This window comes from Lichenostomus cassidix, chromosome 4 (assembly GCF_008360975.1).
Source record: "Lichenostomus cassidix isolate B80296 chromosome 4, HeHo_3.0, whole genome shotgun sequence".
In the NCBI taxonomy this organism is placed as follows: Eukaryota; Metazoa; Chordata; class Aves; order Passeriformes; family Meliphagidae; genus Lichenostomus; species Lichenostomus cassidix.
Genome location: NC_139484.1, coordinates 69,373,907 through 69,401,763, shown reverse-complemented (window position 1 = coordinate 69,401,763; position 27,857 = coordinate 69,373,907). Strand labels below are relative to the sequence as shown.

At 38.4% G+C, this 27,857-nt stretch overlaps 2 protein-coding genes across 2 annotated transcripts; one reads left to right on the top strand and one right to left on the bottom strand.

Annotated features, from left to right (window-relative positions):
- Positions 1 to 29: 29 nt before the first annotated feature.
- LYAR (Ly1 antibody reactive) lies at positions 30 to 8,639 on the bottom strand. Its single transcript, XM_085059806.1, has 9 exons — positions 8,527 to 8,639; positions 7,658 to 7,829; positions 7,226 to 7,340; positions 5,236 to 5,343; positions 3,751 to 3,834; positions 2,339 to 2,675; positions 1,969 to 2,085; positions 982 to 1,067; positions 30 to 667 (listed from the first exon to the last, which is right to left on the bottom strand). Exons 2-9 carry the CDS (start codon positions 7,777 to 7,779, stop codon positions 533 to 535), a joined length of 1,104 nt encoding a protein of 367 aa, XP_084915932.1. The 5' UTR covers positions 7,780 to 7,829; positions 8,527 to 8,639; the 3' UTR covers positions 30 to 532.
- Positions 8,634 to 27,071, top strand: ZBTB49 (zinc finger and BTB domain containing 49). The gene is made up of 8 exons (XM_085059805.1): positions 8,634 to 8,717; positions 10,103 to 10,276; positions 12,341 to 13,446; positions 18,843 to 18,889; positions 22,665 to 22,738; positions 23,447 to 23,529; positions 23,619 to 23,780; positions 25,714 to 27,071. The coding sequence occupies exons 2-8, from the start codon at positions 10,125 to 10,127 to the stop codon at positions 26,379 to 26,381; spliced, it is 2,292 nt and encodes a 763-aa protein (XP_084915931.1). The 5' UTR covers positions 8,634 to 8,717; positions 10,103 to 10,124; the 3' UTR covers positions 26,382 to 27,071.
- The last annotated feature ends 786 nt before the right edge of the window (positions 27,072 to 27,857 follow it).

The window sequence follows — 27,857 nt, the reverse complement described above, 5'->3', positions numbered from 1 at the left end:
ATACACAAATCTGACACTTTAATTATGCATTTTCCAACACAGAATCAGCAGTTTATTAAAGGCTGTACACACTAGCCACAGTCTGTAAAGAGGGTTATCAGTCATAGCATTTTGAATTTTAGCATAACAAAACATTTCTTCCACTGTGGGTTTTGAATGTGAAAAAACCTATTTGCTCCTAAAATAGTTTCTGCAAAAAGCCACGCAAGCCAGGTCCTGAAAAACATTCATGCCTATAAATTATATACATTACTGGGAGAATTTTAATACAGTAGGGCAGCAATTATTTTCAATGCCTCTTAAAACTTGTACCAAAAAATACACATTTTCCATAAAATCAAAAAATAAAGTATCTGAAATAGTTCTGTGATAAATCTAGAAAAAGGGGAGGAATCCAGTATGAAAAGCTAAATTCTGCTTCACATACACAATTTAAATTGAGACCAATGCATAGTATCTGTACAGCCAACAGAAGAGTTAAACTCTGTCTGCAAGAGTAAAATGCAACAGCTATGAAAAGTATGCAAACTGTTTATTTCACAAGTTTCACTTTTTCCTTTAGAACTTTAAATTTGGGATTGTTATTCACTTTCTTATTGAATAAGACTAGGATCTCCTCTTCTGTTTTGTGATGTTCACCAGCTACTGCATAGTATTGAGCTATCACCTGCACAAAGACAGAGAAATGGTTTTTAGTTCATTAAGATGATTCCACTGTAAGCAACAGTACATTTATGTTACTGTAATAAAAGCTGCATGGAATCTATTGTGCTATTATTAATTTGCAGAACTAGCATTGAATTTCTTGTGTAACTCAGTAAGCAATAAAGAACCTGTCCTTCAGCTGACATTCTGTTAACTGATATTCTGTTAAATAATGTCAACCTTTTGTTTATGTGAGCCAGAATTTTCTGAACTTCAGCATTACACAAATAAATTCACAAGATCAAAGGAGATTAAAAAACCCATGTTGTACAATACCTTTTTTCGTAGCTTTTTAATTGAAATTTCATTGTCTGGAGCCTCTTTCAAAACAGCTTTGATGGTTCCCTTCCAGTTGAATTTTCCTAGAAAATAATTAGGTGTACAACATCATTAGTAAAAGCAGGTATTTCTAGGTCTTCTTCTCTAGCACTAACCAGCCTTCAATCTCCTAATTTTGGAATCAATTTAGCTATCACAACAGTTTTTACCTTACTGACCCTACAACAGCAGGATGTCTCAAGCATAAAGTCATCAGCTGTTTCTAAATATATAATGGAATACAGACAAAGAATCAACACAGTACTGGAACAACAGGGTCAGAATTGTTTTGACTTAACTTCTGCACTTCAGCTGTTAAGCAGAAACTATTATATGATGCAGGAATAGTTAAGACCCTGTGTCCTCACACTTAAAGCACAGGCAGTCAAATCTGGACCATACCACCTTCAGAGGGCATCAACTGGTGGCTTCCAAATAAACAACCTGTATGATCAAGCACAACCACTCTGCAAGTCAGTGTGTCAGGTGATAGGTAGGCCAAAGTAGGTTTAGCTAAGCATAAACCAAGGTCCAATGTATCTGAAGTCAAATTTATGATTCACTGAGCAAAACTGGGGGATATGAGAGATACCAAGAGGTCTGTAAGTTGTTACCCTTTTTGCTGCATTGGCTAATGTGCATGGCAGCAGGGAAGAGACCCACTGTGGTAAAACCAGGTTCCTCACTGCCCACTGGAACCAAGCACAGCCAAAGGTTGCCAGCAGAGCAGAAACACCAAATGAGAGAAGTAATTCCTTGTCAGGTGTTATGTGTAGCACAGGCTACTTACTCTGGAACAGACGTGTATACTGAATATTCACACATTTATTTATACATACTGAGGCACAGTTTACTTCATGGCTTGCTGCAGGATACTAATGTATCCTGCATTAGTTACAAAACTATTCTGCAAAAGACCTATCTAAATCATCCCTTTAACAATACCTTTTCCTGTTCCCACATTTTCTTCATCATCATTGATGTTTTCTGTTTCCATGTCTTCTGAAATACTTTCAGTTTTCATTCTCTTTCTTTTGGTATGGGGTTCCTCTACAGATGGAACTGGAGAAACATACACAGAAGATTTAAAACTAGAAGTTCTGACATAATTTAAAGTTTCTGTTCTTGTAACATGAGTTTATGTTTGCAAAGTGGTTCAGATGTTGTAAAAGAACTGTGCAATCACTGTTAAAAATAATTTAATTTGTATATGTAATGCATTACTCAAAAATTCTACTTAGGTAGTTTATTCAGCTTTGGAATTGAGAAAAAGCATCTTCAAAATAAACAAGAAAGTAAGTTGTATGATGGATACCTTCTGTATTTTTATGTTTGCGTTTCTTGACATTTGTTTCCTCTTCTGTTTCAAAGTGATTGCCATTTCCATTTATTTCAAATTCATCCTCCACGCTCTCCTTTCCTTTTTTGGACTTTTTACTCTTTTTTACTTCTGCCTGGTTTTCTAATTTCAAATCTTTTTTCTCCTTCTTTTTGTTTTTTTGTCTCTCTTCTTTTCGTTCTCTCTTACTCTTTTTTCTCTCAGTTTTATCATCTGTAATTCCATTTTCTTCTGCCACTGTTTCTTCCCCAGTTTCTGTAGACTGCTGCTCTTCCTTCTGTTGTGGTTTGTCTTGTTCCTTTTCATTTGAAACCTTTTGTTGAAAGACAGATTATATACAATTTTACATGCCTTTTTTGACATTGCAACTTTCCTCTACTAGATCATTGATAACTATTTAGAACACTGACACCCTGAAATCAGTTAAATTGCTTACATGTGATGACACCAGTTACCTGAGAAGTAGCACTAGTGAAACAGTGTGCCTGATTCTTAACAGACTAAATGATAATTAACACCACAGAAGAAATATTATCTTACATATATAATTTCTAGCTGAAGTAAGAGTCTATTGTGTTTTAAATTATTTGTTAAATGTAATTAAGGGAGTGACAACTCTTTAACTTACACAAACAAAACTACACGGTCCTTGAGTAATAATCTCTTTTGCCATCTACTTTCCTGTCTTGCATGTGTCTGGGACAAAAAACTGTTATTGCATGATGCTAAGAAAGGCACTTCTGGTTGTTTTAACTGTACTTTTCTCAACGTGTTTGGTTTTCTTTTAATGTTACTCAGCTTATCATGATTTTCTTGTAGAATAATTAATATATTAATAAAAAATTAATGTTCAGTATAAACTTTAATATTAGTAATTACAAATTGTGAATCCACAATTTGGACAAAGAAATGGAAGGAACTTGTGCCACAAACTGGAGGCTTTCTCTCCCCACTAATGAAATAGGTGAACTATGTGCCATTATTTTCTCACTCCCATACACATAAATTTGTGGCCAATAATGTTCTGAAAGATGTTTTATTCTATCTTACTGTGCACTAAAAGATTGGAACCAAAGAAAAAAGTAGTGTATTTTCCTTTCTTTATGCACTAGTAGCATAAATTAGCTTCCTGATTATCATGGCACCATCATGTCACCATGTCCAAGTTTTCAATCACAACCTACCCAGTATGCACAACTACTTCAGCAACACGTTTGTGTTCCACAAAGAAGCAATTTAGTCAAGAAATATTACATTATAACATAATCCATTGGAACTATGGAGACAATGTTTCTACTAACATCTATAAAGGGAGTCTGAAAGGCTTTCCTTCCAGCATTTGGGAGGGCATTCCCATTCTATGATGTTGTACCTGCACCTTAACTTACGTTTCTGGTTGCTTCCGAGAACACATCCCACACCTGATCTTGCAAAGTGCTGTCATTAATTCTCAAACTGTTCTTGATCCAATTCTGTGCAGGGAAAAAACAACAGTAACTGAAAATGTGAATCTCTGATTTTCGTTTTTCATTACCGTACATCTGGTTCTTGTTTTTTATTTTTCATTTAAGAATCCAATCACTGATTCTGACTAAGATCTAGTTAGAGGTTCCTCCTACCTTCCAAACCTCCTTGCTGAATTGTTTCACATCATGTCTACATACAGTTAGGAGGCTACACCATGTCTCCCAATTACCTCCCCAACAGCCATCCCCAAGTGATAAATACATACAAAAGGTAATCCTTAAGCTTTTGAATACAACTGGTTATGTTAATGTCCTACCAAATCATCTGACTGTTCCCAGGAGCTAAAACATCAATGATCTGATCTTATTTATTTGTGTACTGGAAATATGGTCATGCTCCTAAATGGATACCTTAGTTTATTACAGGAAAGTAAAATTTAAGCAAATATCTCAATGCAAACATTTGAAAGTTGTTTGGGTTATTGCAGCTGTTCTTGGTGAAAATGAAAATAAAGCAGTAAATTATGCTGTTCACACTATCTGCAACAGATCAACTTTTAGAAATGTGGAATTCAATGTTAAACATAATGTAAAGATTTTTGCATTGCAATGAACATCCCAGGAAAAGTGCATTAGTAAACTGGAACAATGCACTGCAAAAACTTTTGATCTTCCACTGCAGTGTATCTTACCAAAAAGAGAGGCATCTTGAAAATAACGTTTTTCCTGTTTAGAACATTATTTATAGAGAAATATTCTAACCTTCAGCTTGCTAGCAGCAATTTTACTATAGCTCTATTAGGTTCTACTTGAGTGCTTTGGAAGCAAGCATGACCTTCTCTCAGCCTCACAATCTGAGGCACTGAACAGAGGCGGGCGAAAAAGGCCAGTCTGTGAGTAATTCTTTACTTTTAATGAAATTCTTTATACACAGTAATTCTCCACATTTGGAATTTACTTTAACGAAGCGTGCAGAATGGGAGATTCTGTTGGAATACCGAGTAACAGGAAAACTCTCAAAAAACAGGATCTTGCCTTCACCAGGAAAAAACAAAGCCAAAGAAACAAGAAATCTTTAAAAGTATGTCAAAGATTTTGGACATTCAACAGAAACAGCAAATAGTCAAAAAGTGAGGTATTAAAACTAGAACAAACCTACATACAGTGATTAAGCTTAAATGGTAAATCTCTAGCTTAATACCTAATTCAACTAGTACACCAAGAGTCCTTTTAAGCAAATAAATGTATTTTACAGCCATTGCCTATCTGAAATCCAGTTATTACAAAACCTGTATGAATGCCCAAATAATGCAATTTGTCCTACCTTTGTTAAAAGTGGTACTCCCTAAAAAAAGTCTACTTTTATGCTCACTGCATGGATTACTGCAAATCGCTATTAAAACATACCTGAAACTTTACTTTTTTTCTTGGAATGTTATCAAAGGCACGCATTTGCTGCAGGATGTTCCTCACTTTAGGGTTTATGTTGGGCTTCTTCATTACCTCATGAATTTTCTGAATGAAGAAAAACAGAATTGAAGCAGCAAAGCAACATAAGGATCAAATGGTACATGCAAGGTGTGCAAGTTGGAAACACACTGTACAGAAGTCACCCAGCACCCACAGCTGATGTAGTCTGCTCATAGAAGGTGTTCAAAAAACATGAGAAAAACACTGACCTTTGGTTCTATCATAGCTCATTAGCTATGTCAAACATTTATACCTATATAGTAAGCAGAGGCAAGCAGGACTGCTCATCACTGCTTTCTGATGTACTAAAGTAACTGTCACAGAAGGGATTCTTGCAGCATCAAAAAGACCTGCATTAAGAAAAGCACCTGATTGGTTTTTGCAAATTTCTGGAGTTAATTATGAAAAATCAGGCTAATTTTGATGCCACAGCTGACATGCATTTCTTCTGGCAGCAGTGCCAGCTTCAACAAGCATTAATCCCCATTAGACACCTCTGGATATTCCTGTGCTATGGGTGTCAGCTCGAGAGAACAGAGGAGATTAAACCAGGGCCTCATGGCAGCCCCTTGAACAGCACTGCTGCTTCTGGGGAGGAAAAGGCTCTGAGCTTCCCAATATTTAAAGAGTGTAGCCACTGGACACTGTAGACCCTTCCTGTTCTTCTGAAAATCTGCTGACTGAAAGGCTTTGGGAATTTGTTAAGACTATCAGAAATGGGTGTCTGGTAATAATCCCTCACCTTTCTATACAGGAATTACTGTTGAGGCAGGCTACCAGCATTCATAAGCAACAGCACTCACATCATAGTGCCTTTACCAATGTCCTCAAACAATGATCAATCTCAACAACAGCACTCATCTCAGACTTTAATGATATTAAACATATACTATAAGTATGCATGTAGCTGAGCACCTTGTTAGGCTGTGTTCCACACTAGCCAGAAATCAACAAATCCAAGCATAAAGGTGATCTAACTCATTGCTAATGGAGTTTTAAACATGTATTTGAAGTTCTTCCAAAAAACCTCTGAAGGACAGCTGTAAGAGGGTAGGTTCAGAAAGGTAGGAGATATTTCTACCCATGCTGCAGCTTCTCCTCCTGTTCAACATCTTTACAAAATATCTGACAAGACAAAAATTTTCCTGATGATATGAAGCTATTCAGGATGAGGATTATAAGGATTCCAGAAAGCCAGGTAATGAAAAGGTGAAATACATTCAACATAATTTTATGTCAAGCAAGAAGCAAAGGAAAAGCAATCCTAATTTCACATCTAAAATCACAGGCTTTAAGCTGACCATTGGAGCTTGGATACAAGATCTCAGGGTTAAAAATAGCCAATTCCATGAAAATGCCAGCACAATGATCAGCAGCAGTGAAAAAAAACAAACAAAAAACCTACACAAAAGTAATAAATTAACTAACTGACAAAAACCAGTTAGAAAGGAACAAAGGACACAGAAAACATAATTATGACACATAGTAAATCCATGGTTTACCCATATCTTGAACAGCATTTCACAAGTATATAGTAGAAGTGGGAGGACTGTGGAGCAACAAAGATATAACTTACACATGAAGAACAACTGAGCAGGGTAGGATTTTTGAGCCTTGAACAAACACTGTAAGATAGGGAGGGATGCTTAACAGAGGTCTACAAAACCAAATATGGCATGAAAAGGATAGGCAGCTACCAATGTTTCTTTGTATTTACATTAAATCAAACCAGTAAGAGATAGCTTCAAAACAAACAAAAGACACATTTCATGCCAGGAGAAACTCACACCTACCAAGGAAATGGCAGAAGACAGCTGGGGATACTGGTAAAATACATTTCTGGTTTGAGCCAGTATAGATAGTCCCTTTTGTGTCTTTAATGATTATAGACAATAGTTACTGTAGGTGTACACAGTACAAACCCTACCTGAATCCACTCCTGCTGTTTAGCATCTCCTTTGCTAGTCTTGGCTTCAAAACCTTTTCCACCATACTTCTGGTCTTCACTTACGCACTTCACGTGTTCCTTATAGTCATCACCCCTGAACACAAGAGATTTTTAACCACAGGTCACTGAAATGGTTCAGTCTTCAAACTGCAACACTTAACTAATCAACAAACTGAAGTAACAGATGATTTAAATGAACAGATCATTTAAACCTTATGACTGTCAACGCTTGAATGGGTAAAATCTGATGTGCTTAAAGTAAGTACCTGCTTGTCAGACCACAGAAATTTCTGTCATGCTACAGCCTTCAGTGAAAATTTCTGACTTGCACCTCTTGTATTTGTGACAGTCCCTTCAGAGGGGTTTGAAGTAGCAACGCCATAGCAATGCTACTTCCCATCCTTTACCTACCAGAAATCCTTGCCACAATCCATGCAAGACAGGCACTGACAGTTTCTGCAGATGTTCACATGCTTTTCAACCTGTGCTTTCTTCACAGCTTCTCCACACGCATTGCATGTGAAAACTACCATGCTGGCGAGTGGTTGTGCAGGAGCTTCTTCCTTCCCACAGAAGAGCAACTCTAGAAATACAAGAAGGAGATCTTAATTAGCAGCTTTAAAGAAACGCCTGGGGGCTGAAGAGAAACGCAGCTTTGCACCCACCGGCAGCCAGGGCAAGCAGCCCGACTGTGCACGTGTAGGAGCTCGTTTCACTGAATGCTCTCGCTTTCAGGGGAGATCAGTACCCTGGGAACCTGTAAGTCCTGTGCCTCACACCCCAAGAGGGAACCAGGAACCCCCAACCCAGGAACCAGGAAGCCTCGGACCCATCTCTAACTGAGGAAGCAGTGACCCCCAGTACCTAGCCCCCCAGCTGGGGAGCCACTAGCCCCCATAGCCATCATGCGAACCGAGACACCAGTAGCCCCTGTACCCGCCACCCCACTACCGGAACAGTAACCCCGTCCCCACGCCGATACGCCCCGCAGGCAGCGTTCCCCGTCCCGCTCCTTTCCCTGCGGCACTCCCGCCGCTCCGTCCCGCTCCCCGCGGCTGCAGACCCGCTTAGGCCGAGCCCAGCCTAGCAGCGCTGGAGGCTGGCCGGGCCACACGGGGCGGAGAGTCCGGCGGGCCCGCCACCCGTGCTGCCGGGCGGCAGCCAGCTGTGCCACGCCGTGCCGTGCCGTGCCGCCTCGTCCCATTCCCGTTCCTTCTCCCGGTCCCGCTCCCGCTCCCGCTCCCGGTCCCGGTCCCGCTCCCGGTCCCGCTCCCCCGCACCTGGCCCACCGCCCCGCGCGGCACGTGCCGCCCGTCCCTCCGCGCCTCACGGCCCGCGCCTGCGCTGCCCCCGCCCCGCCCCGCCCCGCGCAGCCCAACGGGAACGGGAACGGGAACGGGAAGGGGAAGGGGAGGGAGTGGCGGCGGAAGCGGCCGCTGGCGGGGATGGAGCTGGGAGGTGGCCGGAGCCGGTAAGCGCTGGGCTGGGCAGGGCCGGCTCCTGCCCCTCGGCCGCCGTCCCGCCGTGCCAGGCCGCGCCGCGTTCCCCCGCCCGGGGCTGTGCGCTCCCGCCGCAGCGGCTGCGCTAGGCCCGCCCGCAGCCTCGGCCCGAGCCGCCGCCTGTCCCCGGGCACAGCCCACCCGCACTGAGGCACACCCTGCCTCTGTCCCCTCTCCGTGCGGCACCCCGAGCCTGGGCTCCGTCTGGGCAAGGCTGAGGGGAGCTGAGCCCTAAATAGGCTGTGTTTCAGGGGTTCGCCCTGCTCGGGAGCGGCTCTCCCCGCGCCCTGGGGAGCCGCGACCTGATGGATGAGAGGCAATTCACTGGTTGTCAAAGTAATTGCAGGATGCCGTGTGGGAGACACGTTCACAGAGAAAGCACTTACCTGGCAGATTAATGTGCTTTGTTTTAAAGCCTGGTCAAAACATGATAGGCATTAATAGCGGAAAAGCACAGTATAATAGCCCCGCATGTAATACAGCAGGAGGCAGTGAATCACAGAGTGAAACAGGATAAATTAAAATGCGCAGCTGTTACTGTTCATGAGATTTGAGAATAGGGCGACCGCTTTCTGGTCGTGCTTAACACAAAGTGGTTTTCTTACTTCGTTTCTTATAACAGGGAGGTTTTCCTCCTTCATTCCTAGATATTCTGATCGTCCTAATGGTTAGAATTGTCATGTTTACAAGTGTGCAGGGGAGGCGTTACATCTTTGTAAAAAAAAAAGAAAGGAAATACAGAATTCAATGAAAATGTGTTCTGTGGGAATGTGACTTGTCTTTTCAACCTGTTCAAACGGGATTTTTTTCATTTAGGTATTACATTGTATTAAAAACAATACCAGGCTAGCATGTCTAATTAATCAGAACCACAATGGAAATGTACATAGGTAGAACAGCAACAAATATGTCTTAAATAATACTAGTACTGTGTTCTCCTGTTTGAGTTTACAGGGTGAAGAAACGGAGGTTTTCCTCTACAAATGCTACAGATTTTGTACATGTGATATATTTTTGCATTAGGATGTAATTATTGTGGAAGTTGTCTAAACTGGGGTGCATTTTTTGTGGTTATGGAGATCAGTTTGCTGGGAGCACTATTAGATTTCTGAAGAAGCTCTTCGTTGTAAGCAAAGCTCTGCTAAAATCAGTATTTTCTATGTATATTGCTGTGTATCTACTTGTGAGCAACACTGTGACTCATCTTTAACCAGAAAGTTGTTGTTAGAGCTATCATTGCAGGTGTGAACTGAAGTCTGTTTCCTTTGAAAGCTAAAACAAATTGAAAAAATGTTCTCAATATTTTAAAATTATTTTTGCGATTTAGTATTCACATTATCATTTTATTTCATTGTAGGTAATTTAAGTGGTTTTCTAGCATGGACACTGTTGCTAGCCATAGCTGTCATCTTCTCCAGCAGCTACATGAGCAACGCATTCAGGGGCTTCTCTGTGACTGCATGCTGGTGGTGAAAGGAGTCTGCTTCAAAGCACACAAAAATGTATTAGCAGCTTTCAGTCAATATTTCAGGTATGTGGTAGAAAATTCTTCTCTTCAAAAAGTTAACTAAATGGTGTTGGCTGAGCTTTTCTCTGAGAAGGGTATCTTTTTCTGGTAGTTGCAGGCTAAGTAACTCTTGGGAGTACAAGGAGAAAAGGGAAATGGTCCAGAGATAAAGCTGTGTCAAGTATGCATAGTATGCACTTTGATTTTGACATTTTCTTCATTTACTTATTTATACTGCCTCATATAGTGGATTCTGGCATGGACCTACATTCACTAATAGGTGTACATGGACCTACATTTCACTAGTAAAAGATTACTGTTTACAAGGAACATTGCAGAGTATATGAACAGAGCCAGATAACGGATATAATAAATGAAACATTATCCACTTCTGAATAATGGCACTTGTTTTGTCAATCATATTCAAAATAAAATTTGACTATATAGGTCATTATTGAATCTCTACTTATTCAGATTCTCAGAGACAACAAATATTGTCGGCCACCTGTCCATTACACAACATCACTGGTTTCTTTCCCTTCTGTACTGCCCTCTATTGTGCCTCCAAATTTTGGGGGGTGCTGGATCTCCCAACTCAGTGTTTTACAGTAGTTATGAGCAAGCTGTTAGATCTGGTATTTTTTAGACCTTTGATGTTTTTAGAGATGTTTTTTGAAACCTCTCTAAAGCTTGACTACTAATTCATTTGTGAGAAAACTATTTTTATATTATAACCAGGGAAAAAAGATGAGGTTGCTTTTTCTCCTGTAGTGGCATAGTACTGCTGATGAAGTGCAATTATGCACAAAGACCAAATTCTTAAAAATAGTTAAAAAGAGCTAAGTGCTCAACTCCTATTAAAATTCAATAGGATGTAAGTGGCTAATTGGTTGTAAGTTTAGACTCTCAAGCCGCATCTGTTGATTATAGTTCTGGTTTTAATTTAGATAGGATGGTCTAGATTTAGGAAAGAACTTGGATGTGGGCACTGGTTTCAGTGTATGCCCTGCTTTTCTAAAGCTTCAACACAGACTCACATTTTCTGAAGATTTAAAGCTCATTGATATTATGCCCACCTTCAAACAAAACCTAATTTGAGATTTAGCCCACAAAGAGGAGCCATCAAGTTTGGGGCATTTTCTAACGTAGGAAAAAACTACGTATGAGTGGCCTGACCCCATTTATATGTCATTGTTTACTGTGGGAGTATCAGGATTTTAATGGGAGGGTATAAAATTCCTGACTGAGACAGAGTATGAATCCACTTAATCTAGGACTGGTTGTGCATGTGAAGAATTACATCTCTGATGCTGAGAATACTTTACCTCAAATAGTAAGAAGTTTTATGAATTCATTCACTTTAAGGATTCAGTGACAATTTGGTAGGTATGGTTGCCCTGGTATTTTAGGATTAATTATGTACCTGTACTCTTCATTATTCTTTCACTTGATTCTCATCTGGTACCAGTAAAAAAATACTTTTTTTTTAACGAGAGAATAGATTGAAAATAATGCCATCTTGTTTAATATTGCCATCCTCTTGTGTTTTTGTGGAGAAAGAACTAATACCAGAAACTTCAATAAGGTTAACTGATAGAGTTTGATGGAGAAGCTCAGTTGCCAGAGGAGAATAGTTTAGCTTACTTTGAAGTCTATCTTCTGCATTTTGCTAGAAAATTTCTCATGTCTAGTTTGATTTGCCATGATGAGAGTCATTCTGAGTCAACTGGTTTTGCAAATTGTCCATAAATACACTACTGCACCTAATGTGTGAAGAGCAGTAGAGAAGAAACCACAAGGATAGAGTGTTATTTGAAAACATTAAAAAACAGAGAATTAAAGTTAGATAAAGTATCATTTGCTCTGATTTATACTTCAAGTGCACTAATGTAGAGCTAATATATAAGACAAGTAATTGAGCAGTTTTGAGAAACTCATCTTCAAAAACAAAGCAGTCTAGGTAAGGCCTTAGAGTACAAACTGTTGTTTCATACCAGACAATCTGTTTGAGGTGTATGTGTGTTTTTCTTATTGAAGTCTTTGTGAATTATTTGTGTTTGTATTTGAATACTTGCCTTATTTTATCAGGACCCTTTTCCAGAATTCTTCAGGCCAGAAAAATGATGTGTTTCACTTGGACATTAAAAATGTGGGTGGCATAGGCCAGATCTTAGACTTCATGTACACCTCTCACCTGGATCTTAGTCAGGACAATGTACAAGCTATGCTGGACATTGCACAGTGTCTCCAAGTGCAAAATGTGCTGAACATTTGCCACACCTTTTTAAAATCTTCCACCACTGTGGAGCAGGCAGCCAGCATGCCTTGTAACAGTGTATTTTCACTGCAGAATACTTTGGGTACGGATAGCAGCTGTGCCAGTGATGGCTATGGGACAAACCTGTTGCCTGAATGCTCAGCTGACACACAAACTAGCAAAGTCCTGGCTGAGCAGCACTCACATGCATCACAGTCTGTTAATCTGCACACCTCCTCGGGTGATGGACAGAAACAAACACAGGACTCCTTAGATGGCAACTGCACGGAGCTTCCATTTAAACAACCAAATTACTACTATAAACTGCGCAACTTTTACAGCAAACAGTTCTATAAACAAAATGCTTGCTCTGATCACGAGAGAGGAGCTGAACCATCCTTTTCTTACAACACATCCACGGAAGTAAACACGGTGGAGAATAATTCTTGCACTGTCAATCACTCTGAGTGTATTCTGGAAACCTCTGATCATTTACCGTCAAACTTTCTGGTTCAGTCTGCAAACGAAGCTGCTCCAGACCAAGATGCAGAGAGCACAGTTATGCAGCCCACCAGACAGATGAGGCTGAAGAAGGCAATACACCTCAAAAAGTTAAATTTCCTAAGATCTCAGAAATCAGCAGAGCAGCCACCTGAGCCCCAAAGAGATGACAGCAGAATAACAGAAGTAATTGAACCTGTAAGTGAAAGTACCGCGGACACGACAGATGTTAGAGTTACTGATGAAAAAGAAGCTGAAGATCTAGTGAATTCTGAGAATTTTGACCAAACTGTTGAAATGGAAAGATCTCAAGGTCCTTTGGAACAAGAAGGACAATCACAGACTCTTCTGTCACAGAAGCAATATACTTGTGAGTTGTGTGGGAAGGCTTTCAAACATCCAAGCAATTTGGAGCTACATAAAAGGTCTCATACAGGTACAGTTATCAGTTACTTGGTCTGCAGACCAAATATTTCAATTACAGAGAATATCTTGCAATATCTTGTGATTCAAAGATGCTGGTAAAGGGTCTACTTTCAAAAAGCTGTGGTTTGGTTTGGTTTTTTTTTTTTAATGGATAATCCTACAGGAATAAAGAACTGTAATACTGAGTTTTGCTGGGAATTGTAGAAAAGATTTCTCCTATGTATTTGGGGTTTTGGGTGGTTTTTCAAAGAACATTGTTTGAATTCAATGAAAATTAACTTTCAATTAAAATGTTGGTTTTGTCCTGCATTTAGATGAGTCATTTCTAGTCAGTTTGTCAGGTGGCCCAGATATTTGAGCCAGATAACAGTAAAACGTGTAAACAAATAAATGAATCTCTAAGTATACTAGAACACTTCTGTTCTCTCTGGTCATATATTCATTGTAAGATAAAGTGATTTGGGCTTGGTGGTCATTTTCTTTATAACAACTTTAATTGTGTTTGCCTAGACAGTAAGGCTCTTGCAGGCTGCAGAGTAAATGGGAATTTTTAATTAATGTACTTTGTTTTAAAAATGCACAGCTAATATTTTTAAACCTAACATAGATTTATTTCTAAGTATCTTTTTATTCCAGTGAAAAACAAGACATAGTTTACCTTCAAATTAATTAATTTGTCTGTGCAGTTTAACCAGCAGGTCCTATTATTAGATACACTTTTTTAAGAGTTTTTAAGAATTACCTTGGCTAGGCAGGTAACACCATTGATTCAAAGTCCTTGTGATGGTGTTACTCCTGATTAAGCTGTTGAATATTTTTTGCTTTTTTCCCCCTGTATTAAATATACAAATGCATCTCTCTCAATCTTGTCAAATAAACATCACTTTGGAAATGATCATACATCTACTGGTACTTTGATACTAAATATGAAACTCTCTTAGCAGACATTCATTTATTTTGTTAATTGATCCTTAGAATCAAAAGTTTATTTTTCCATGTTATTCATAGAAAAATCTTCCCAGAACCTGAAAATATGAACATTTTGCATTAGCTTCCTGAAGTTTTCAATTGTTTGCTTTAACTGCTTCTGTGTGTTCATGTTTCTAATAAGTTTTTAAAAATTTGTTCTCCTGTGAAAGAGTTGCATATGCCCTTACCTAGATCCTTTCTTTGCCTTGTATTTTTTTGAATCTTACTATCTGCTTTGAGCTGGTATCATCAGATACATTTTGATATCCTAGATTTTCAGGAAAATAGATGATCAGATAGAGCATCTGGAAAAGTCCCAGCTAAGGGAGAGACTGCAGTAACATGTGAGTTTGTGCTAGAGAGACTCCAGGATTCAGGAACTCTGTGCAGCTTTTCCTACACCATCTTTGTCAGGTGGTTTTCGAAAAATCCAGGTTTGAATGCTAGTTAATGTGGCATTAGCATTCTTCTATAGATGTGTTAAGACGACAGAAGTGTAAGAGCCTAAGTTTAACAAATAATATGTACATAAAAGGATGGAAGAACTCAGGCAAGGATATGACTAAAATGCCTTTTGGCTTCCCTGGTTTTTTTTGGGAATTATTCCCTGTTATTCATGTCAATTTATTTTTAAATATCCAGCTAGTGCAAAAAGAGTGTTTGGAAAATAACAGTGGATAGTGAGTAGGATGGTAATATTGGAAAGATCTGGAGCAGAAGGTACAGAACACATCTGTATTGTTAATGTTAGATATGCTGGTAGTTAAATAATGTAAGTATGTGCTAAAAGCCATTTCTTTTCATCTGCCAGTTCAGAAAGCATAGCAGATTGCTAGCTAATCAATTTTATTTAGAAACATTCATTTTCTAGAGCTAAGCAAAAGGGTTAGCAAGCATTTAAGTGTTACAGTGCTTACTGAAAGTCGTCCCAATGTGGCTTTGCTGGAGAGATGAAGGAAGCTGAAATGGACATGTCACACTGGCAAATCTGTTTTTAACCCAAAAATGACAACTCTTTCAACCAGTGCTGTGGTGGCCTGGTTGTCAAGTAAAAGCACATGTGAAATTCTTTATCCCTGAACTCTAGAAACTACTAAAGAATTTACAGGTCAGCATGGTTGCATTGATGAGTTTTCTATGTGAAGGCAGCCAGACTGTGTTCAACACTCATTGTACTGGCATGTCTGGCTGTTTAATTGTATTGCTAGTGGACACTTAGAGCAATCTCTCAACGGAGCTTATTGCACTGACTTTGATTGATTTTGACTGAATGATATAATTTGTTCTTTATTATAGTGACTTTGACAGAAAGGAAGCAAGTATATCTCTTTATATGGTCCATACCTATCCAGGAACATCCAGCAGTTTTGTTGGGGTATTTTTATGTATTTTCAGGGAACATCTCAAAGAACAACCCAAAACAAACCCAGGCCAATGGAAAGCACTCTTGGCAGGATGGAATGCAACAGGAGCAGAGTAGCACTGTCAAGTAATACATTGTTGATCCTCTACCTATTCATTCCGACCTTTGCTTGAGCAACTTGCCAGCATTCCATGCCTTAGTGAGTACAGCTCCTCACCTTTGTGATCTCTTCAGGAACACAACTTCTGCCTTCATGCCTTTCTCCTCTGGAGCTGACACAGCACTGCTTTGGTCACTGTTGTGTACTTTATCTTCATGCAGAATGTTGAACAAGAAAGGTAAAACAGAAGATAGAAAACACAAGGCAGTCCAAGGGTTCAAAAGTAAAGTCCCCTGGATGTTTGTTGAAGCATTGTCTAAATTGTATTCAGTTATTTTCCCATTTTTCTCTATTACTTTTGATCCAGCCATGAAACACACTATTGTGTACTTTATCTTCACATCTCCTTGCAGAGTGTTGAACAAGAAGGATACAGTCATGGTGTTCTCAGATAAGGTTTTTGTTTAGAATATATTGACAGTTGTAGAATCAGAATAATTTCGATTAGAATGGATCTCCTGAGGTAATCTACTCCAGTCTCCTGCTCAAGACACATCAGTTAGATTGGGTTGTTTTGCTCATGACCTTGTGTTGTCAAAATTTTGGACATCTCTTAGGACAGAATTTCCACAGCCTCTCCAGTCAATCACTCCCAGTGTCTCACCACCCTCATGGGGTAAAAGATTATTTTCATGTATCTATTTGGAATTTCTCATGATCAAGCTTCCATCTAACACCTCTGGTCAAGACTGTGTACCAGGAAAACCTGCTTGTATCTGCCTTCCCAAGCCTGTAGACATCAGTAAGGTTTCCCCTTTGCCTTCTTTTCTGAAGGCTCCAGATGTGATCTCACCAGTGATAGGCAGAGAAGAATAATCTTCAGCTTATTAGCTGCACTCTTCTAATGCACCCTCGAGTACAGTGAGACTAATTGCTTCTGAGCAACAGGTTACATGATAAGCCCAGTGGTTTGGAATTCTATGTAAATACAAAATTGTTCTCCAAAAACTAATTTGATGTTTCTTTTGAAAAAAACCAAAACTCTTTTGTTTTCTTTTTATCTTGGGGGAAAAAACCTCCAATTCTTTGTACATTGTTTCAGTTATAATGAGGCTGCATGCAGCCTACAATAATGGTTTCAAGAAATTTGAGCCTCCAATTCCTTCCCTCTCCCTCTAGTCATTTCAAAGTGGATTCCTGTTCAGATAGTATTCTTTAGGTCTACAGTAATTTTTTGTTTTTGTATAGGTAATTTCTGCAAAAATTGCTTACTAGTGTTTTTTATCTGCAATTTCGTATTATCTTGATGCTTTTATGTTTTCAGAATCCTCCCCAATTGCTACAGATCTGGCTCCCTGTAGGTTTCGTTTATATTTGTGTTGTCAGTTTCAGAATTTTTAGTGGTTTGGAGGTTTAAAGCTGTAATGAAATCAAGCCTCAGTGCTCTTTATAGTTGAGTTACTTTATAGTTGATTTACTGGTTTCATAATTTTTATTTTTAATTGAAGAAAAGCTTTTTTTAAAACTGCCAGAAGATTTCCACTCTTCATTAAGTAGACAAAGAAGATAAAGACTCAAGTTGTCAGACTAACTGCAAGGTTCCAATCTATGAATCAATGTAACTGTATGTTTACTCTGGTTATTAAAATCTAAGGAGAATTGCATTTAGTCCTTGATCCTAAAGTACTTTGAAAGAACTTCATCTGTATTTGGCAGGAGGAAAGGAAAATGGAACTTCCACACCTGGATATGGTAGATGTTGCTTTTAACTTTTCCAAGGGTGGAGGAAAAATACTGATACAGAGAATACTTACTGGAAGAGAAGCCAAGAAGTGTTCTGTAAAGTCAGGGAAATTATAATTAAAGAAGTAAATAAAAATCTTTAGACAAATTCTTTAATCATGACCAAGATGAAACACAGTGTAAGATCTCTTTTTCCCTTTGGAAATATTCAGTCAGCAAAATAACACAGATTCATGCTAGTTTTGTTGCCCTGTACCTATGGGGCAGATTATAAATGTCCTTTAAACTTGCAGTTAGACTCATGAAAGATAATAAGTGTGACTGTCATTGAATCAGTGGTATTTAAATGCCATTTTTGTTTTCAAGCTTATAAAAGATTCACATAAAATTTTATCAACAGTGTAAAAACTAGGAAACCAAGAACTAAGCAGGGGAAAAAAAACCCACCTTTACAAAATATTGTAGAGGAGAAAAAGTAATTACAAAAACATATTTGTCTTTAATTGACAGCGAGAGAATTGAGGTGTTGTCCAGTCACATTCTATACTGAGAGTCATGTTATTTTAAAAAGCTAAAGTGTGCTGCACCAGCTTTTACTAAAGCTGCTAATCTGTTCTTGGACATTCAAGAATAACAGTTACATATGTGTAAATTTTTGGAGTTAAACACTTGGGTTAATCTTCAGATACTTTTATATAGGATGAAAATTTGAAGGCGCATATATATTTTCTAGAAGTGAATGCCTATGTGCTGAGCAGAGATGTATGGTAGAAATTGAAAATTGAAATCAGAAAACAATTCTTCCAAATTAGCTTCTCTTCATTCCTCCTTCTTTTTAAGAATGTGCCTCTGTGTGTGCAAGTGAAAAAACGGGTGCACTTCCCATCACTGTTCCTGTTGGACCTTGTCATCTATTCTGTTCTTCCTGGTGATATGATACCCCTTTCATTTGGAAAGAAAAGTATTTAAAAAAAAAATTTCTCAGCCATTCATATTGAAACTCTTCTACTAGTTTTGAAATATAAATTCTGTTTCTGGGCAAGTCTGCCATACAGAGTTAGTGGTAAATGCTGTACTTTGCTCTTGAATTCCCCTTAAATACATAGGTAAGTGTCCTTTTGGGGAGATTTTTTACTCTTACATTACGTGTTTTAAAAGGAAGTGTACCAATTTTAAACATTTCTGTTCTACTGCAACTACTAGAAGTTCTATGTTCTGTTTCTTCTTCTAGGTGAGAAACCTTTTGAATGTAACATTTGTGGGAAACACTTCTCACAGGTGGGAATATTTTATATATTACGGTACTTATTACACTTGAAATGCATCTCTGTTGATTCTAAAAGTCTTGGGTTTAAGATTAGATTTTTTTTTATTTGTTCAAAGACAGAGTTCATGTTAGGGATAAATTATTAAAATGTCTAATTTGAAGATAACATGTTAAGTGTTTTAGATTTCTTTGATGCATTCTGTATCTTTGATTCTGTCTGCTCTCAGTAGATGTGTTATGCATTTTACCTTCAAATGAATGTTTAACTATACAGAGCCACAGCTATATTAGAAATACAGAGCACATTCATTTCCAGACTGTTCTTTTGTTCTTTTGCTTTTTAGGGATATGTTGTGAATAGCATTTTTTACAGTGTCTGAAAAAAGTGCAGGTTCTAGTGTTATATAATGTTGTATTCACAATACAGTTTCATCTTCCTAATTGGCATAAATTATTAAGTAGATTTCAGTCAGATAAAAAAAAAAAGTTGTATCCATATAATTGCGCTCGGTTTCTTCCAGTGAGAACACCACAGCCTGCCTGAAGTGACAAAACTCAGCTATGATTTTAAAAAACTTCTTGTATAATTGCATACTTACATACAGGCCTAAGCTTTAGCTGCTTGATTTGCCTTCCAGTGCTTGCTTCCTATTCTGGGTACAACAATTTCAACAAATTTGGTGCCTGGTTGTCTCACATTTCCAACATGTCTATTTCTTTTCTGATTTCGTGGTTGGAATGTGCACATCTAGGTACAGCAGACAATAAACAGGTGCATATTTTTATATGAAGATTACATAATTACTGTCGAATAGCTTTGGCATTTCTTATGGGTCCTGGTTTAAGAATTAGAGTTACATGCTCTTTGTCTACCCACCCACCACTGGTTATGCTTCTGCTTCAGTTTCACAGCTCACCAGTGGGACTTGTTTGACCCATGAATCTGATGCCTTTGTGTCCTTCATGTTGTTGCTAAATATGAATATAAGACTGGATCCAGTGAACAGTAGTTTCATCATGCTTATTGAGCAATTTTCAACCAAACTGGGTTTACTATCTAGGCAAAAAAGAGCATTTTCATTCATTTTGATGGCTAAACTTACAGTTTTTGGAAGAAAACCGTGGATATTTCCTAATTCCATTAAGAGAACTTTTGGCAAATAGAGTGGCATTCTGTACCACTAGAGTGGGGGAAGAGGGGGGAAGTGTCACACACTCAGTGTATGACAGGCATGACAGACTCCTCCTGTAACTCATTGTGCTCCTCTTTAATTACAGAAACAACCCCCTGACAAAGCTGCAAATTTCTGCCTTTTAATTAAACACTCCCAAACAGCTTTCCTTCCCTCTGTGTTACCTCAGCTGCCTGAAGGTAGATGTAGATACAGATTGCTGGACAATCCCTACACATCCAGCACATGAGCCAGAGCATTCAGCCTCTGTGCTGCAGTTCTTTCTCTGGTCATAAAGGGGTCTTGCATAATTCTGAGGTACTTGCTTCTAAATCCTGCAAGGAAGTAAGATTCCACCTACCAGAAAGTAAGATGCAAGGATAATTACTATCTACTTTTTGCTTAAAATACCATCTCTGGTCTTGTCCTTTATCTTCTCCGTCTGCAGGCACAGAAATAGAAACACTTTCCTTATTTAAGCCTTCATGTTCTGTGCTTTTGAGACGGTGCAGCCATTGTACCTGGTGGGATGTCTGCTCCTGCTGAATGTAGCTGATGTGCTGTGTGTTGGAACGTGCAGCAGAAAATAAAAGAAGTAGGGAAAATTGACATGGGAACTCAGAGTTGGGAACAACTAAGTGTTTGATTTTTTTTGAGGAAGACATTCCTTTTTAACTTCCAAGCCTGCATCTTCCCTTACTACTTGTATACAGCTTGTTGTGATGTGGATTCTGGCTGGTGGTTTGGGATACTGTGTTTTACCTCCTTCTGCAGATCTTCTTTTGGGGGCCCGTGTGCATAAATTCCTTCATTTTGAAAGCTTACCATTTACAAAGGACTAAGTCTGTTGTTTCTCTCTGGTCTCCAAATTTGTGAGGAGTTCTATGCAATCATTAAGATGATTTTTCTGAATATTTTTTTTTCTTGCACTGAAATGCAAGTAAAAGTCCTCTTAGGTTTTTTTTTTTTTTTATTGGGATGGCATGTGATGCTTTAGCCAAGGTTTTGTACCAGCTTTAAAACTTAAGAAATAATACAAGCTAATGGTGTTTTCACCCTTTTTTGTCTTAGCACAGTTAGTAACAAGCTTTGCCTTCATTAAGAGAAAATTACATAGGCTTGTAATAAAGAAATGGATCCACTTGCTGCTTTCTGTAAAATGTTTTTATTCTTACTTAAAGTGTATGGGAACTATTTTAAAATAATTGTTGCACTTCAAATTCACCCTCTATCTTTATCTGGAATAATTTTCCAATGCCCATGATAGCATTTGTTTCTGACGTGGATAGAAGTAAAGGTTCTGTCTTTTTTCTGTATGTTTTTCCCAAATGCACTCTGCATGAAATCTCTTGTCTTTGAACAGCAAGAGTTATTCCATGGTTCATCTTCTTCTTCCCCCAAAATAAGTACCTAATGCCTCTGTTTGAGTGGATTTCAGTATTGGAAAGTATGGCCTTAGTAAACAACAGTTCAGTCACTCTGTTTTCTGAAAAAATGTACAGGGGTTAGAGAAAGCTCTCTCAGGGTTCAAACATCGATCCATTTGATACTGTCCTCTGTTTGTGTGTGCCTGCAGTACTTGAGTTCTGGTATATTGTAAAGTCTGATTGCAGTGATGGATCACAGGTAATTTATTATCTAAATGACTCAGAAGAAGTTACTCTGGATCTTATTTTTATTGTCTTACTGTGACAGATGGGGACATGATAATCTTTGCATCCCAAATTTTCTTTCCTGATTTAAAGGACTTAATGTTTCCTTAGTGTACTTAAATAAAACCAGGTTGTTATCAGTAAAAGGGAGTGGAAGGGTTAGAAACTGACCGTGGAAGTACTCACTATGTATGGAACATCTGCAGCTCTTCTACGAGGTGTGTCTTGTGCTTTGAGAACTGGACTCAGTGGAGTAGCCATTCAGAAGGACCAGTGGCTTTAAAACATTTTCTTTAAAAGTTAGACACAGTAAGAAGGTTTTATCTAGTCATTGTCTGGTTTGCCTGCTAGATTGGCATGTTTTTTATAGGATTCCAAGAAGAAAGATATGTAGTAAAATAGTTACCAGTCATCCCATTCATTCATTTCTGTATTTCCTGTTCTATTTTGGTATGAGTAAATAATTTCAGGTTTGGAGCATCTGAGTATTTTATGGATTTTTATGGATTCACTTGGTAGGTGAATTCAGACATCCTTGTGTAACAATATTTTATTTATAGGACAGGGAAAGTAAGACTAATGTGAACCATATTGCTAGTAAGTTAGTAAGTTTTCTTTTTCTCCACATTCAAGATAGTGTAATTTGCATTTATAATTGGATCTGATTTCAACTATAGGTCTTTATTTTCCCTTAGCATTTCATTTCAAGCTTCTTGTTTTCACTTTTTTCCCTATTTCTGTTCTTGTCAATGTGTAATTGCATACATAAACAATTTGATGTTGAAGTACATGGTAGTCTGTCTTTACTAGATAAGAATGTTTAAGTTCATACATGCTTTGTAGTCTTCACTGCCTTAGAAGTAGGAATAAAAAGCCAGTTTCATAGTTCCCATCATTGTTTTATTTTAATCTGTATACAACAGGCTAGCTGATTTTAAATGTTTAAATTACTGTCCCTTCAGGCAGGTAATCTCCAGACACATTTACGTCGACATTCTGGTGAGAAGCCATACATTTGTGAAATCTGTGGGAAAAGGTGAGTAGAAATGTTCATCTTGGTAAAGTTAACATGAAAAAATTTATTCATATTTTCTACTAATCTCCACTAAACTGAGGGCCAAGAGCTAAGGCAGCATGCTGCTCAATTTTGTTTAAATGCATGCTGATGGCATTAAAATATGTAAATGTCTGCAACTGACTTGTGGTGTGTAAGATAATCATGGCACCAGAGATTGTGGTCTGAATTTTTTGTATATTGGTATGTAGTTAAGAATATCCTGTTGTGTATATTTTGAACAGTGTGAGTCACTGTAAGTCATGCAGGCTTGTGCCTTTCTCTCACTTTTTTTTTTTTTTTTTGGTTATTGGGTGATACTTTTTTTTTACATTTTATGGAATTCTGAAGTATGGGAAATTTGACAAATTTAAGCGAAGCATTAAATAATTCTGCCTTCTGCTAGCAAACAGGTGACAGAAAATGCACTAATGTTGGAGTAGCATAAAATGCAGAATTAATCAGTAAAATTAATGATGAAAATATTTTGGAGGATTTTTCTAGCACAAATTCAATTGGACATTGTCAGTTAAAATGTTTTTCTGAACTGCATCCATTTATCTGTGTGTTAGGTCTTAGTCTTTGTTCTGAACATCAGGCATTCATTAAAGCCAATTTCCACATGATACTCAGTTTAGGGAAATAAGGTCCTTATAAAGACACTAATTGGGTTTCTGTGTTGTGTTACAGATTTGCTGCTTCTGGTGATGTTCAGCGTCATATCATCATTCATTCTGGAGAAAAACCTCACCTGTGTGATATCTGTGGCAGAGGTGGGTAAGAACCAAAGTTTCTGCCTTGGGTTTTTTTGACTGAAATGTGAGGAGTCATTTTAATCTCATTGTCTGTCACATTTTTCTAGGGTTCAGTAACTTCAGTAATTTAAAGGAGCACAAAAAGACCCATACAGCAGACAAAGTATTCACCTGTGATGAATGTGGGAAGTCATTTAATATGCAACGAAAATTGGTAAAGCACAGAATAAGACACACTGGAGAGAGACCATACAGCTGTTCAGCTTGTGGTAAGATTCACTGTACATTGCTTGGTTGTATCTGTGATTTTCAAATGATAAGTAAAAGTTCCTTTGCCAGTAGAATAACAATTAAGCAAAATTATTTTAAATTGAAATACCATGTTGTGAAAGTTGGTCACAAAATCTTCTCTCTTGCATGCTTCATAGTCTTTCATTTAGTGTAATAAACTCCTTTATTTCTCATAAGTTCAAAAGAGAATTTCAGTTGAAAATTAGAGAAAGGAAGAAAGAGGAATCAGCATTGTGTGTGTACATGTTTGCTAAAGAGCTGGTGATAGTAGCTGCTTCAAAAATAGATTTATTTTCAGAATAGTCCTTTTGATGGAAAATTAGGTTTGACATCACTTGGGTATTGATGGGGTCTTTTTTTTTTTTTTTCCAATTGCATACTATTTGATTTTAACTTCATTCGCTTATAGAGCTTGATGATAGCAGTGTCTTGTTACTTTGCTTCACCCTCTGCAATAACATCAAAACTTGACCAATATTTCATACCAGAGAACAGCCATTTTCAAAATCTGTTAAATAGGCTATTCTTCCAGGTGATCTGAAAATGGCCCTTGCTCAGGTCCATCCTGATCTCATTTGTTACTTAGCATCCTGACTACTACTGGGTTTTTTTGCTCTTAAGTGCTATTTTGATAGAATTTCATTCATGTTCAGAGGAATCAGCTTTGGAGGAGTGTAGCTTCGTATGTTCACATCCAGATGCAGTATGTTTTATTTGCAGTGTTTTCAGGCACAAGAAAAAGCCAATATTATCAGGAGGCCTTGCAGCAGAATGAGGAAATATAGACATGCAGGATAGGGAAGTATAAACAATCAGTTGTGTTGCTGTCGTTAAACAGGATTGTTTTCATTTTGTCTTGTACTGGTCTTTTGAATATTTTTAATTTTAGCCAAGTTATCTTATTCTGAAAAGGCAAAAGTTGTGCCAAGACAATCTGATGAAGCATTAAGAAATCATTCACATTATGCAAAATATCCAGATGTATTAACTTCAGCAATTTTTAATCTTATCATTAATGTTTAATGGCTGTTCTGAAGAGAAATCTGTGCAGCAAAATAAAAAGTATGCTGCTGAAAATTGAGACTGCAGTTTTATCGGGCAGTCATTTAATACAGTTCGTTTTAGTTGGTATTTGTCCTCACAAAATAAATGACATAAAAATCATAAGCTTACTTCTACTATTTTAAAGAATGTGAGGTGTCTGAATCGTGTAGCAATTCTGGAAATGAATTCTCTCTTGTTCTGCTTGTTCTTCTACACTTTGCTTTGGTTCCGCCTCAGACACTTTTTTCTTTGCAGTATGGTGATTGAGCTTATTTGAGACTGTGGCTTTGAAGATAGGCAAACAATTGAACATTTTTCTGTATTCTAATATTTACAGCAGTAAAAAATTACAGTTCTCACACATTCTCTGGCTAGAATATAAAAAGGACTACTGCATTATGTTAGCTGAAAGTTAACAGAAAAGCTAACTTTGTCAGCACTTTGAGAGTAGTTCCTTGGTAATGAACAAACCATTTCTTTCTATGATGCAGCTCTCACTGGAAGAATATATTTAGAAGCTTATCAGCATACTGTTTATCCAGACAGACAAATTAAATTGATAGTTTAAAATTATTTTCTTTCTCCATGAAGATTGAGACAAACTGAGAGCACTCATATCTTTCAAATACTAATGGATATTCCTGTCTCTGGAGACAAAAGCTAAACCCATTTGTTGGGAAACACAAGTTAAAAAATCAGATCAAGAAGAAGAAACAAGTTAATGGAATTGTAAAAATAGATGCAACTCATTTGAACCCGCTGTAGATAAATGACTGGGATATACGATACCTTATCACTTGATAGTTTCTGTAATTAAAACATGCTCATTCACTTGTGTTAAGAACACAATTTCGGTGTGTGTTGCAGGGAAATGTTTTGCAGGCTCGGGTGACCTGCGCAGGCACGTGAGGACTCACACCGGGGAGAAGCCCTACACGTGTGAGACGTGCAACAAGTGCTTCACCCGCTCGGCCGTGCTGCGGCGCCACAAGAAGATGCACTGCAAAGCCTCCGAGGAGGGGCCCAGCACACTCGAGGAATTCACTCCAGGGATTGAAACCTCCGACCTCGACAAGTCCCAGAGCTCTGACTCTTTTGGCCAAGAAATGTCTGTTACGTTGTTACCGGTGTCTGTTAAATTTCCCGTTCGCCCTACTGGAAATGCCAGTGAATTTGACAGTTCTGCAGATTCTTACTGCAAGTTGCGATCGATGATCCAACACCACGACTCGGCAAACGCGGGGAAAGTCGGTGTGGATTCTGCTAAACTGCTGAAAGCCCAGGCACAGCAGAGTCCACCAGCACCACCACCATATGCCTATGCAGACGTGGATGTGTCCTCAGCAGAGGAGCCCTTGCCGTCTGATAGCATTCCCATGATCCGCTCCTCCGGGGCTGGCCTGGACAGTGACCCCCTGGGCAGCCGCACCTCCTCTGCCCCTTACAAGAGTAACGAGGGCCCCTTCTTCTCCAGCATGACCCTCTGGGGCTTAGCCATGAAGACCTTGCAAAATGAGAGCGAATTGGAGCAATGAGGGCTCAGCTGAGTGCACCAGAACTTCGTAGAGGCATTTCATGCTAATGTGATTGCAATTGCACTGCGGCATGGGGAGATCACAGAGTTTTTAAGCCAGAGGTCCTGGACACTGACAGGAATCAAAGTGTTCTCCCCCAGAACCCTGGGAAGGCTGCCTTTATTTACACTGCTTCTCAGCAAAGTTTAAATGCACTGTTGGGGACCTTTGTTGTTCTGTGACTGCACTGTGTAGCTCATCTGTTATTGCCATGATTTACTAAAATTTGCCGCTGACTTGAATTTACCATTTAACTTGTAATTTTTTAACCTTGCCATGGAGGGAAGGATGGCCAGTGTCTATTTCATGGTATGGGTACAATTCCAAGTGTGGGTCATCAGAGCTGTGTAAGACTGTAGATATGACAGGAAGAAAATGCTTAACCAGTCCCTAGTGAGCCTGAGTTTCAGTAGTGGCTTTCTTACCAGTAGGGTCATCAGTTTACAGGACCTGAGTATTGTGACATTAAATTTAAATGTTAAATACTGGACAATATTTGTGATAGTGCAAAGTAACTGTATATCTAGAAACTTTATTTTTTTACAACAAAAGCTTTTTTTTTAGTATTTTATAAACTATTTTGCACAGCAGATTATTTGTATAGTGAAGGCCAAGATCAAGTCGAGAATAAAGGGAAGTTGTTTTACATGGCTCAGTGTGTCTTTCTATAATGGATTTTCACTAACAGTTCCATCTATGCCAGGTGTCTTTACAATGCTGATGGGGATGTCATCACAAGATGAGCTGCACTATAAAATAAATGCAATCAATACAGCTGTAGGTTGTCTTGTACTTGAATGAGTATAAAACATTGACTGATTAATGGAATAAATAGATTGTTACAGGATAGAAATGTTGCTTAGAGGCCTTTCTCTGCTGTGGTGCTTTCAATGGCTGCTGCATTTCAAACTGCTTGCTACAGATACGTTATATTCTGTGGAAGTTTAAAGCTTGGAAAAGACAGTATTTTTATATCTTTTTTAAGTGTTCACCAATTTTTCCCCTCCTAGAATTCAAAACTAGTTGTTCCATCTCTTGTGTTAACCACTGTACATTACGCTTTGGGACTTCACTTCCTTACTTCCTTTACTTGGTCCTTGTACCTTCATGTGTTTAACTGCTTTCAACCTGAGTTAAAATGAGAATGTTGCTGGCCAGAGCACAGCACAGCATCCTTCAGACAAAAGGGGCAGCTCATTACACTGTCTGTGTGAATTCCAAAAGATACACATTTCTCTCAATACTCATTTAATGTTATAAGAAGCATTTTTACTACATTAACAAGCCAGTTAAAAAAAAAAATTCAGCTACACTGGAGAGTAAATTGGGATTTTTTTCTCACCTTTCTTTTCTTGTAGTGCACATATACTAGGAAACTTTAAAACATCTCTCTTTTTCCAGCCAGTGAAATCAAAACAGAAGCTTTTGTGGGGTGTG

What these genes read in the sequence shown, in the direction of transcription:
- ZBTB49 (XM_085059805.1), top strand. Translation starts at nt 10,125, where the DNA reads ATGGACACTGTTGCTAGCCATAGCTGTCATCTTCTCCAGCAGCTACAT. An exon ending in ACATAAAAGGTCTCATACAG is followed by an intron (nt 13,447 to 18,842) that starts GTACAGTTATCA and finishes TTCTTCTTCTAG; the next exon opens with GTGAGAAACCTTTTGAATGT. An exon ending in GTGTGATATCTGTGGCAGAG is followed by an intron (nt 23,530 to 23,618) that starts GTGGGTAAGAAC and finishes ACATTTTTCTAG; the next exon opens with GGTTCAGTAACTTCAGTAAT.
- LYAR (XM_085059806.1), bottom strand. Translation starts at nt 7,779, where the DNA reads ATGGTAGTTTTCACATGCAATGCGTGTGGAGAAGCTGTGAAGAAAGCA. An exon ending in AACAGCAGGAGTGGATTCAG is followed by an intron (nt 5,344 to 7,225) that starts GTAGGGTTTGTA and finishes TTCTTCATTCAG; the next exon opens with AAAATTCATGAGGTAATGAA. An exon ending in TTAAAAAGCTACGAAAAAAG is followed by an intron (nt 668 to 981) that starts GTATTGTACAAC and finishes GTCTTTGTGCAG; the next exon opens with GTGATAGCTCAATACTATGC.